Source organism: Carassius auratus, chromosome 4 (genome assembly GCF_003368295.1).
Source record: "Carassius auratus strain Wakin chromosome 4, ASM336829v1, whole genome shotgun sequence".
In the NCBI taxonomy this organism is placed as follows: Eukaryota; Metazoa; Chordata; class Actinopteri; order Cypriniformes; family Cyprinidae; genus Carassius; species Carassius auratus.
In genome coordinates this window covers 17,014,433-17,027,228 of record NC_039246.1, presented here as the reverse complement: position 1 = coordinate 17,027,228, position 12,796 = coordinate 17,014,433, and the positions used below count along the sequence as shown (strand labels likewise).

Genomic DNA, 12,796 nt, shown 5'->3' with positions numbered 1-12,796 from the left:
GTAGAATGTTGCCACTACAGTATGTAATGTTACTAGATTTATATTTAAAAGAAAATTATATATATATATATATAAAATCTGTTATTACACTGGTGTTCAAAATTTTTTGATCATTAAGAAGTCTTGTATGCTCATCAATACTGCATTTATTTGATCAAAAATACAGAAAATATTATAATTTAAAATAATGGTTTTCTATTTTAATATTCTGTTCTGGCTATGCTGAATGTTTAATATATTTGGATACTGTTTTCAGGATTTATTGTTGAAAATAAAGTGAAAATTTTAAGTATATTTAATACATTTTGAAAGTATATTCAAATAGAAAACCATTATTTTAATTGCTATTGATATTTCACAATTATACTGTTTTTATCAAATAAATGCTGCCTTCATGAGCACAAAAGACTTCTTCAAAAATATTCAAAATATTACAGACATAAATATAATTATTAAATAAAATTATATTATTAGAAATTACAAGTTGACTTGTAATAACACTCTGAGACAACTGGTAGTTTAGTTTATTTAACTGACATTTCTGTCTATGTCCTTGTACGTATATTTCTGTTCTTCTACCCTTCTATTCTCAGTCTTCACCTCTCTGATATCCCTCTCTCATGTTTACTCACTCTATCAGCTGCGTCAAGGAGAAAGATTGCGTCAGTTCTAACGGATGAAGGCAGTATTCTCTAAAGAGAGGTCAAGAGTGAGGGATGGAGAAATAACGGGGTAATAAAACATAGTCTCAGTCAAGTGAATCCACAGCATGTCTTTTTATTGGTGTTGTCTTACATAGTCCATCTCACTCACCTTGAGAAAAGTGAGAAAGGAGCTTGAGACCATCATGTCACGTGTTTGCTTTCCTTCTGTTCTCTTTCACAGTCATTATTCTTGTCTGTGTGTTATCTGTATTCCGGTAATGGGTCAGTAATTGTTAATATGGGGTATCACTGTTACTTTTGATGCACTATGGATGGACTATGGAGGACTAAGTATAGCACTGTTCTGGTTTCAGCGTTAACATTTAGAGTCAGTACCCCCACTTTCAAAATCCTACCTAAAAGAAACGGGGAAAGTTGATCTCAATCCTGCCAAACGCATGAAATCCTTTGCTTTTCGAGTCCCTGGACTTGTGGGTGGAGAGAGGACAGACATAGTGATGTTGTGATTCCTCTCTGCCACAAAATGTTTTATTATATTCAGTCACGCTGGATTTTTCCAGTGCCGGTGAATGGCGACTAGGCCTGCTATGTTCTGCTTGGCTGCAATGATTACCAGAGGCTTCGATTCAGTCAACTATATTGATTATTAATCATTTCATAGATTTAGTTTAATATATTGTGATTCAAATTAGGGTTGGGCTGACAGACGATGGCATCATCCCCAATGATTATGTATTGACATGTTTTCGCCGTCGAAACGAGATACCTTTTGATGTTCACTCATGTTTATTTTACGGTATAACTATTTTTGTGAGATAGTCAGGATTCCATATTTTGTTGGTTCGTTTGAGCCAGTCTAAATGGTAGCCTAATGCTAGTCTCCGCTTTAGACATTGTGCCCACGGACCACTGGCTGAACATCTGATGCATATGGAACACAAAAGTAGAAACAGCTCAGGAGTTTTGAAGTCATCATGTGATTGGTTAGATTATACCGGATTTCCAGGAGACTTGTGTGTTGCGTTCTTCAAGGTTCCACCTGCACATATTTTTTTAAACAGATTTGCAAAGATGACCAGGCTTGAGACCCAACGATGTTAGAATAGTTATTTGCTAAATACTGACATTAGCGGCTATACATACGGCTACAAGATGTCGGTGTAATTGAACGATAGGTGTGCAGGGCAGGCCAGGTTGAGCCTTGAGTCAGCACATGGTAGTTCAGAGGTGATTTGCCTTTGGCCACAACAGAAAAAGCAACAGAATTAGGTCAGAGTGTTCCCTGTAGTCCTTTTGAAACACCTTTCAGCGGTTTATTCCCACTGGTTAGTAAATACATAGCCACGTTCAAACATCCTAACCTGCTGTTCTGCTAATGCCAAGGTTTCTCTCAGGGACGAAAAAACAAACCATGGAAATGTACGGATCTACAACCTAATTACAGTATACAGAACATCGTTTTCTTGTTGTTCTTTTTGAAGCTAAATGTTTTGACATCCTTTTTTTGGTGTGTGTGTCTGATTTTGCCAGCAGTGTTTTAAAGCCAGAGTAATTTTACAATTTTGCAAATAAAGTGGAAAAAAAAGGATCTAACAATGTGTAGCTATGTATAATATATGTTTAGAAAGTAAAAACTATCAACGCTTGTTTTCGCCTCTCAGGTGGGCCTTTCTTTTTTCTTTCTTTTATCTGATCTAACAGACTTCCTTAAAACATACCCACTGTTTGATCAGAAAACGTGTGGTTGTGTGGGATGTGCATGTGTGAGTATGAAGACACTATAGTACACTACCTATGGCCTTCCCCTTGAAGAGAGTGGGAAATTCCAAATATCACAGCAGAGTTTAACACGGAATGCAGAAGTACATCTCTTAAAAAATAGCGTAAGTAGTTATTATATGTATCGATGTTGGACATGAGAAGTGTAAGTTGTGGTTCAGAGGAAAGAGTTAGAAGCCATCATCCAGCCCTTTTTTCACGTGCTCTGTTTATTTCTAGAGTTGTGACGCAATGAGCCCACTCCTCCGCGCATACGTCACCTCGTGTCAGCGTCGTGATTGGCTCGTTGTTGTTGCTGTCGCTGCTGGTAGCGGCGGGGGCATTACATAAGCGCCGCTCGCTTTCGGTACGGTCTACTCTGCTGGAGGACAGTGACGGGGAAGGAGGGTGGAGCCCACTTCTATGTGTTTTGTCGGACAAAACAAGCCAAGTCACAGCACTATACCGTCCTGGAACACATAGTACTCTCCGAATTTTCCCTGCCTCGACAAATAAATGCTCAGCATAGGCATCAGAGAAATAAAACACGCGAAAAACAAGGACCATTTTGCAGACGGAAACAAAAGCGCATTGGCCATACAGCGCCCGGAGCCTCTCAATGCATACCCTCTGTGCCCGAGGAACGATGAAGCCAGAGATAAGCGCCGCCGTCGGGTTTCTGTCGAGATTCATGCGGATTAAAGGACATGTGAACGACAGACAGCTCCAGACATTCAGCCAGACTCTACAGGACATCCTGGCAGGTAAGTATCTTCCTGAACAGACGAATGTAATTTATTATTATATATACATTCTATTTGTGTGTCTCGTTTGTTTGTGAGAAGCGTGGAAAAACAGCGATCTCTGTTTATGAGCTATTTTATGTGCTTGGTCTCATATAAGCGGAAGCGCGCGGACGCGTTGCGCACGAAGATAAACAGCTGAAAACAGCGACCAAAAAAAAAAACGATTGAAAAAGGGCCGATATATATTTATGTGTGTGCTTTGTGTATACAAAGATAATCTATCTCGTAATTAATAGTTCAGTTGAATGACGGGTTATTTATCCAGTTCGTTAAAAAAAATCTGTTTCATGTGGCAAGTCGTTTTAACATTAATTCCGTAAAACTATTTTTTTGTTGTTGTTAAAATTGCATAGAATAGACTTGCTTTCTAGCCATTAAAACTTATTGCAGTAATGACCTATTAGCATTTGTCTTTGATTGTTGATAGTCACCCTCCCAATAACTGACCAGTAGTTATATTAAATGGATTTGTTGTTCGTTAGTTTGTCTTTTATTTGTTCCAAGTGTTGCTACTACCTTTTTTCCCAGTACTACTTCTGTTACTGGTTATTAGTGAAATTGAGAAAAGGTAATTCATATTAAGTTACTTGGTAGTTATGTAAAAAAAGAAAATAAATTTATAATTAGATACTAGTTAGTTTTAAGGAATGGATGTTAAAATGGCGTGCCATATGATGTGGGCAGTAAATTACATAATGCACAGCAAGTCTGAAGATATCAGATGTGGGGTTGATGTCTCTCTTTTGCATACTGGTAGTAGTGATATGTTGCACACTGTGCCTGTGTTTTATTATAATAAACGTGTAAGTACACAGCGTACTAAAATTGACCGCAACAAGCTGAATAGACTATAGAATATCATAATGATTCACTTAACAATAATTTTATTTGCATCACAGGCTTTTACATTTTATGCTACTTTCCTTAACCAAACATTTGATCATATGAAAGAAAAAATGCTCAAAGACAATAGTGGAATTCTTTAATCATTATTATTGTCAGTCGTTAGCCATAAAAATAACGCGTTCTTTTAATGTCCTTATCTTGATTTGTTCCAGCCACCCATTGTTTTCCTGGTTTTTGTTAAGATTTAGAAAACAATAAATTAGAATAAAAATATGTGGTTAAGCAGTAAAATAACAATCAAACATAAAATTGACTAACAATAATATTAGAATGGAAATACAAGTCAGTTTACGTTATACACAAATACAAGTGTTTGAAGTCAGATGAGAAACTCTAAATGGTCAGTTTTCGTTGAGAACAGGCAGTCACTAAATGCTGTTTGTAAACAAATGTAGTTGAGGCCCCAGTCAGACAAAATGGCCGTCGGTGGAGGAAGGGAGGATGTGTGACTGCTTGTTACACGTGACGTATTACTGTTGCAGTGGACTTGTTTAGTTTTTCTCTTTCCTTCCCTTCTCTGCCTTTTCAACCCGACATATGTCCACACAATAGAACAAAGACTCCTCATAATCCCCATTGGGTAGAAAAAGTGGGTTATTTCCTTCTCCTCACAGTTTAAATGTGCGTTTGAGAGAGGATTGCCAGATTGAAAACACAGGTGTTGTGTAAGATCGATCTGAAAATCTGTCTCCGCTTCCTGTTCTCTAATCACATCACTAAATACACGTTCATCACGGCTTTGTCCTAATTCTCAATCTCACAGCAGGCCTCGTTTTACAAATAAAATTTCCTAATACAGCCACCACAATGTTATTTGGATGTTGACCAGCAGCATTTTCACTTCGTTAAACATTTAGTTGCGTAGTACGAGCATTGTTGCGGTTTGGGCTCCGTCCAGAGTTGTGGGTGGGTTGATTTGCATTGATCATTGTATACTAGGCTTTCAGGAGAATGGGACGTCACGTCACAGATGGCACAGAGGCGCCATTATCTAACCCAGGTCTACAGGTGGCCTGCGGGGGCCTGGCCTATTTCAGAGCCGCACAAAGAGGCTTGAGACCCATCCCTCTGTCTCTTGTTCTCCACCTGTCACCCAATACACAGTTTTCTTTTCGGAAAACGAGTCCTTTGTGTAGGGTGTTACTTGGGACTTGTCATGATTTGATGTTTAGCGAATTAATTAGCTGGAAATACGTGGACATAAACATTTACTAGCAAAAAGCAAAGCTGATCCACTTGGTGCTGTAATATTGAATCAATTCAGGACGCTTTGTCTTTAAGAGGATGGTCCCTCCCTCTCCAGCTGCTCTGCCAGGACTTCACCCTTTTGCTCTCGTTGTGTTTGAAGAATTTTTGTGACTCTCGGGTCAAAAGGGGATTGTGCAATCAAATGGTTCTCTCTCTCTCCGTCACGTAGGCTTCTAACACAGATGGTTAATGGTTGTTTATCTGTGTTCTACCAACGATCATTTCACACTGTGAAAAATGTCCTCACCCCTTTTTACGGTTACTTTTTGCCACAACACAAGGCCGAATTATCAGAACTTGCGTTTTCTTTTTAAAACCGTGATTTATTATGTTTAGGGTATGTGCGGCAGTTATTTATTAAGTTCTTACTTGAATTACGTCCATGTTTCCAAAATAAAACCATGAAAATGAAACTTACTTTAGTTATTTTTATTTAAAATGCTTGGTTTTAAAACTATAAATGAACATATCTAGAACTTAAGCTAAAACAACAAATAACTAACCCTAACCATTCGTCCCCTTGGAATTATAAGGTTCTATCTGCGTTCTGAGTAGTTTTGAGATATTGAGCTTTAAAGTTTTTGTGTTCCATAGACTCCTGTAGATAGAACCTTTTTGTTTTTTCAAAAAAAAATCCCAAAATGTACACAACTTAAAATAAAACATCACATAATGTAAATAAATTGTCACAGAATTAGAATATGTGAATAACTCAATTTTGACAAAAATGTCAGATAGAACCTTATAATTCCAAGGGGATGCATTGTCTTAGTGTAGTTAAGGATGAATATAATTAAGTTACATAAATTGTAATGTTTGTTTATCGAACTATTGAGCTGCCTTTTTTTTTTTTTCAGCTGGTGATGGAAATTTATATATGCATGTTCATTTATACCTAAAATTTAATGTGTTCTTTAATTTCACTAATAATTTAGTATGCTCAATTTTATGGTTTAAGATATAACATTAAACATCACAAAATGTATATTTTATGAGCATTATAATTTACATTTGTAATTTAAAACCGTTTATTTTATTTTACATTTTTGAGACTAACTTTTTGGCTATGACGCAAAAATTAGTAATATCCATGCATTCCCAACTAAGTAAAAAAAAAAATATATATTTTATATCAATTTTAATTGCTCTTCAATAACTTTTTTTCCCCATATCTTAAAATGAATGCCTTTTAATGTACATTAGAATTAATAGCTATAATAAAAATGATTGATTTTAATTTAATTGTTCGATGATTGATTGTTTATAGAAAATTAACATAGAAACTAACACAGAATTGTAATAGTGGCCATGACTTGGCATCCAGAATTTTAATATCTATGAATCCGTAAAAAAAAGTGCAAGTTTCACAGAAAAATCTACATTTCGATCAAATAAACGAGTTTAATGTCATATATGTATGTAATGTTAAAATTTTTTGTTTGTTTTGTTGACAAATAATTTTTATTTAATACTTTATATATGCAAGATTACAAAACTTCCTCCTCCATCTCTCTCTTACAGAGCAATACAAACACCACTGGTTCCCAGACCGTCCCAACAAAGGTTCTGGGTATCGCTGCATACGCATCAACCACAAGATGGACCCTCTGGTTGGACAGGCTGGCCAGCGTATCGGCCTGAGCATCCAGCAACTCTACCTGCTGCTTCCCAGTGAGCTCACATTGTGGGTCGACCCATTCGAAGTGTCCTACCGTATCGGAGAGGACGGCTCGATCTGCGTGCTCTACGAGTCCCATCCCAGCACCAACGGAAACCCCAGTGTCTCCACTGGAAACAGCAACCCCGCCTCTTCTGTCGCCCAGGTATCCCCGATGGTGGACAGTCACATCAGCTGCAAGGAGGAACTACTGGTTATGGGCCGCACCAGCTCTGCTAAACCCTACATGATGACTGTGTCCAGCTAAATGGGTCACGGAAGTCATTTTTTTTTAAATTACAAAAAAAAAAAAAGAAAGAAAGGAGAAGAAGAAAAAAAAACAGGATGTGTCCTATCGTCCAGGTGATGGAAACCTCGTAGGTTTAATTCTCACTCGTTTGGTTGTCTGTTCTGTTATTTTGTTGGATCTACCAGAGGCTTGACCCTGGGGCAGCTAATGAAGACCTGAAACATCGCCCGGCCCCCCAGCTCACTCCTACGGCGGCGGTCCTGGGACGGCTTTTTCCACCACCGTCTGCCGATGTTGACTTTGCACTTTCGCTTTCATGGTTTATGTTATCGCGTAAACTCCCTCTAAAATGTTAAGGAATTACTCTCAAATCTTGTTTTATCATTTCACTGTTCACTGTTGAGCTGAAGCCCAGACCCACCGGCAGCCGCGCCAGACCTGAGTAGCCGCTACGAGCCTCTTTTTTGCTAAAAACCTCACATTTTTGGACCACAAAGCGGTACTTTTGTCTCTTTTCTTGGTGTCTGGTATGCACCCGGGCCTTCTTTTGGGCTTCAGCTCAACATGAACAAGCTCTGCTGCGATAGAATACATGTGTCATACTGTTACCCACGCTAGCCGTCAATGGCACTGTGATGCAAAGGTTCTCATGTTTGTAGCTTTTTCTAGGGGCTCCCTCCTGGATGAATGTAATCTCAACAAAAAAGAGAGAAAAAAAAAAAACTCAACGCAACAAAACATTTGATTTATTTAAGCCCCTCGTCATACCAAAATGAAATATGTAGCAAAGTTTATTGTATTTGTTGACTTGGAACAGATTTGGTCTTTACTTTCTGCCAGGTTTAGAAAAGACGTTGAATGCACTTTGACATTTTAGACTGTGTGGGATGACGTTTCGAATCGACCCAGCTGCATTCCATCGTGTACCTCCTCATTCGGGTGTCGTAATTCGCTTTCTCTGCTTGCAATATTTCTGAAGGCGCTTTAATCCTGGGTCGTTCTCTCTAGCCGTTTTTAACCTCTTGAATGACTGATTGAGGCTGTCAGAGATTAGTTCTCTATCTAAGGCCAGTACGTGACAAGAGACAACAGAACGGCATCAAAAATCTGACCAATGTTTCCCATCTTATCGCAGAATTGCAGGGCCAGTGATGCTCGCTTGTTACAGAGGGTCTCCCGACACACTTTCCAGCCAGTCGTCATCGGTCTCAGTCTTAACTAGGAGTGCGCCGTCAAAACATATCACCTCCCTCCCTTGGCCTGGCGAAGGAGGGGGTAGGACCCTCAGATCAGGGCAGCTACAATCTTCTCCAGCCCCCTTCTCGCAGCCCGGAGGAGAGTTTTATGCCAGCACATAAACTGAGCGCACTCCAAAACCTACTGAGCCTTACGTACTGGGCTGAGTCGGGACGGGAAGAGACATGCAGAGTTCTCCTGGTTCTAGCCAATTCTGTTTACGTTGGTGCGACTGGGTAGAAATAAGCGGCTTGCAGGCTTTGCGTGCGAAGGACTGGTCTTGCCTCAGCCGATAAATTGCCGAGACAAGGTGCTGATGATCAGTCCTATGTGTGCTAATACTTTTGAACCTAGAGGACCATGGGTAACACCGGGTTGTCGATGCACTGCCGTCCCTTTATATGTTGTTTTGGTCCATTTTAAAGAAGCGGAGAGGCGTTTTTAAATAAATTTGACGTTTTAAGTATGGGTCGAACTTTGATATTTTAGATGCAGTTCGCCATCCCACCCTTCTGAATGCTTTGAACTCAGACGGGCCCCTTCGCCTGATGGTTTTAATAGTAAAGCTTTTTAACCTCATTCTGGTGATCGTAACCAAATTGGAACAGACAACTCGAGTGCTTTTTAGATCTGCAGCTTTTAAACTACTTTACCCCCTCCTCCACCGAAATAACATCAGCAAACCATTTCCACTCTCCGTTTCAGTTCGGAAAGCGTTTGCACACAAGTTTTTAGTATTGTCGTGAGTCTAAACTCAAGTCTACTCGGAGGCAAGAGCACATGAAATGCACTAATAGGTTTAACTTTGAAGTTATGTGACTTTGAGACAGACGCGTCTCAATTGGAATGTATTGCCAAGCTCAGGCCACAGACATTCATTGAAACCCTTTTGGATGTGCAGGTTAAAATGTGAAAAACAGAAGGGAATGATTGGGTTGGGAATTTATGTCGGTTATTTCATAAGTGATTCACGTTATTGCCACTTTCGCATCTGAGGTGGTTCCATATTTGTAGAATGTATTGTTATTGTACAACATATGGTAGAATAAGTACATAACCATACATATGGGAAGTGCCAATAATTGATATTTTGCTGTGTGTAGACGTGTTCCTTTTTGTATTTCATATTTTAACATGAATTCCTCTTTCATAAGTGAAGCCATTTGTGTTAGGAGTGTTGGAGAGGACCAAAGTTGTTTTGGTAAAAATATATATCAGTTTCCATGCTCTGTGCTGATAGACTTTCCTTTTTTTTTTCCTATTTTCTTTTCTTTTCTTTTTATTAAAACAAAAAACAGAAAAAGAAAAAATTCTGAGCAACCCAAGATAAAGCTGTCTGTATCTTGTGATTTCTCTCGTCTGTACATCTCTTGTGTTCATTCTTTTCCTCATTCTTGGGTATGTTGTGATGAACTGCTGTAAATTTGTACAGTTCATGTAAATTGATTGTGCGGAAGTTGTACAGATTTCTATATTTTAGAAGAAAAGTTTTTTTTCTCTGTAATAAAAGATTTCCTATCTTGGCAATGTTTCCCCGTGGACCTGGTCTTATTCTTTATTAAAACATGCTCACAATCACAGTACATTAGGTAATTCCTTGTGCTTTTTGGAAGATATTTAAGATAACTGCACTGGGATAGTTTTGTATAACAGACCTGAGTATGCATCTATATGCCAGACATTAGTAATAACATAGCCTTGATGTCACTGACCTGCTTTTCTTTTTTTCCTGCGTTAGGACAAAGAAAGGAAGTCTGTATAGACTTCAGTAGAGCATGTGTCTAGCTTGGAAAAATATTAGACATTAACCTGCTTAAAGTTAATTTATAAATGCCCATCGTTACTTATTAAAAACATTAACAGCCAGTCAGAATCCATACAACTTTAAATAGCATGAGCATATAAAGTGGCAGATGACATTACACTGCAACTTGTGTATTGGTATGGATGCTAATATAATAGTTATCTTTCTAATAATTTATAAGTCCAATAGTTCTCTTTCTTGGTGTGAACAAGCCTTTAGCCCAAGTAGTCAAATTTAGCTAGTTAGCAGTTAGCCCCTGCTTAAATAGGTGCTGTAACTACACCATCATGAGTCATGACCAAAAACAAGCCTTTTCTATTGTTTAGCATATTGCTAATATTTCATTCAGAAGATGTTTTAGCAATGCCCCTTTTCCCCAGTTGGCTCTTAAAAGTATTTAATAGATTTTATGTTTGGGTATTTTTCCCTGCATACTGAGATTTGACATTATAGCTCAGAATAGCTGCTAGTACAGTCAGTGTGTCATTGTCATGCTGATGAGTGAATTATCATAATTTCCCTGCAGTTATGGAGTTACTGAATACATGACATTTATGGATCATGAGAAAACCCTCATTTTAAACTGAGGGACGTTTAGAAAAGTTTATAACTACTTTCAGGGATGTTGTGCTAGCTGAGTAGCTAGCATTGAAATAAATGGGAATGCTAATGCTTAGCTTTCTCCAAGTCTACTGTTTCCAAATAGTGCTCTTCTAACGTAAAACTTGAAAATGACATAAAGTTGTCTGTATCGATGCATTCTTCTGTGTTTAGGAAGGGAAAACATGCAGGTTTGGAAGGATCAGTGTCTCTAGCAAGAGCAAAAGATCAAACACAAAGCTTTATGTGTACGGTTTCAAAATGCTGACTCCATTAAAAAAATAAAAATAAAAATAAAGACTCACACAATTCCCAAGCTTCTTCATGAGTTGCTTGGTAGTGCTCTGAATTGGAGGGTATTTCGATTCAGTGGACAAAGACTGAGATGGGGGTTGGGAGAAGACGAGTATAACAAAAGGGAGCATGAAAAGACCTGGATGGCTGTTCGTGTGATCTATAGTTGTCTGAACATTTGGAAAGCAGCGAGAGTGTTCGAAACGGGACATAAATTCTTTGGGTGTGGTTGTCATGTGACTCAAACAGGTCCAATACATCTATTTACCTGCAGGCCTTGCCAGAAGTCGCCTTGCTTGTTTTATACTCTACTTAAGTCATTCCATCCAAAGTGCTCTAGCGTTCCTGGGTCTCCAAGGAAGTATATGCGGTAAACATCACAAACCTATGGAAAACAGAGCTTGAGATTGTATTTAGATGCTAGAATTCACAGTTAAAAACAGCTGTGGATTTGCTGTAAGTGTGTGTGTGTGTGTGTTTCTCCACACTGTGTGGGCTCCGTTTGTTCCTCTTTCTTCTCACATCTGCCTTTCGGCGCTCAACCACCCTCAAGTTCTTAATCTGCAGCGTAGGGCCACAACAAAAGAGGACCTGAGTGAAAGCAGCTGGAAGGAAACTGCAGTCTCTCTGTCACTGTGGGAGAGACTCACCTGGTTCCTTTTCTCTCTCACCCTTTCTTCTTTTATTCAGACTCTTTCTGCTCCTGCCAGGTGTTCTTCACTTTCAATCCCACAGAACAGACTGAGTGTTTTCTGTAGAACTGGCAGTATGTGCTTATTCTTTTTATTAATTATACATATGAAAGGAAACACAATATGTATTCTTTTTTTTCTGTGTAGGCTCCAGCATATCAGAAAAGAAGTATTCTGCGCCATTCAAAATAAGTTTTTATAGCCTTTTATGTTTGTCTGCAGACTATTATATAAAGTGAACATCAAGAACATTGCTGTTATTCTGTTGTTTTTACACTTATCTTATCTTTAGTGTTTATGTGTGATAAGTTAAGTGATAGTGAGGGTCACCAGTGAGACATCTCCTCTTTCCTGCTGATATGTATTCAGTTTGTCTATAAATTTTGCTATATATATATATATATATATATATATATACACTGTAGGGTTCAAAAGTCTAAGGTGTTTTATGATTTGGAAAGAAGCTATAGTGAAGTTCATGCAGCTCAAATGCTGCAGTCATTAAACAAAAGAGAGACAAACCAAATACTAAGATATTATAAAAATCATGTTGATTAATTTTCAAATAAAAAAAATCTCAAAGTATTCTGATGATACAATTAGTAATAACAAAAAATAACAATATAAGCACACTTACTTTTACACTAAGATTCAGGTCAGTATGATTTTTTTAGTTAAGTTTCTTATGCTGCATTTAATCAAAAATATAGTAAAATTGTGAAATATTGCTATTTAAAATAGTCGTTTTCTACTTTAATATATTCACAAATGTATTTATTACAGTGATTGCAAAGCTGTATTTTCAGCATAATTTCTCCAGTCTTTAGTGTCAAATTATCCTTTAGAAATCATTTTAATATGCTGATTTGCTGCTCAAGAA

At 38.0% G+C, this 12,796-nt stretch overlaps 1 protein-coding gene across 1 annotated transcript; it reads left to right on the top strand.

Moving 5' to 3' along the window:
- Positions 1 to 2,792: 2,792 nt before the first annotated feature.
- Positions 2,793 to 10,057, top strand: LOC113060891 (protein BTG1-like). The gene is made up of 2 exons (XM_026230141.1): positions 2,793 to 3,187; positions 6,905 to 10,057. Exons 1-2 carry the CDS (start codon positions 3,043 to 3,045, stop codon positions 7,306 to 7,308), a joined length of 549 nt encoding a protein of 182 aa, XP_026085926.1. The 5' UTR covers positions 2,793 to 3,042; the 3' UTR covers positions 7,309 to 10,057.
- Positions 10,058 to 12,796: the final 2,739 nt, after the last annotated feature.

Bases quoted from the DNA above. Each gene is read 5' to 3' on its own strand.
- LOC113060891 (XM_026230141.1), top strand. From the start codon at position 3,043: ATGCATACCCTCTGTGCCCGAGGAACGATGAAGCCAGAGATAAGCGCC. The intron at 3,188-6,904 runs GTAAGTATCTTC...TCTCTCTTACAG, and splicing joins TCTACAGGACATCCTGGCAG to AGCAATACAAACACCACTGG.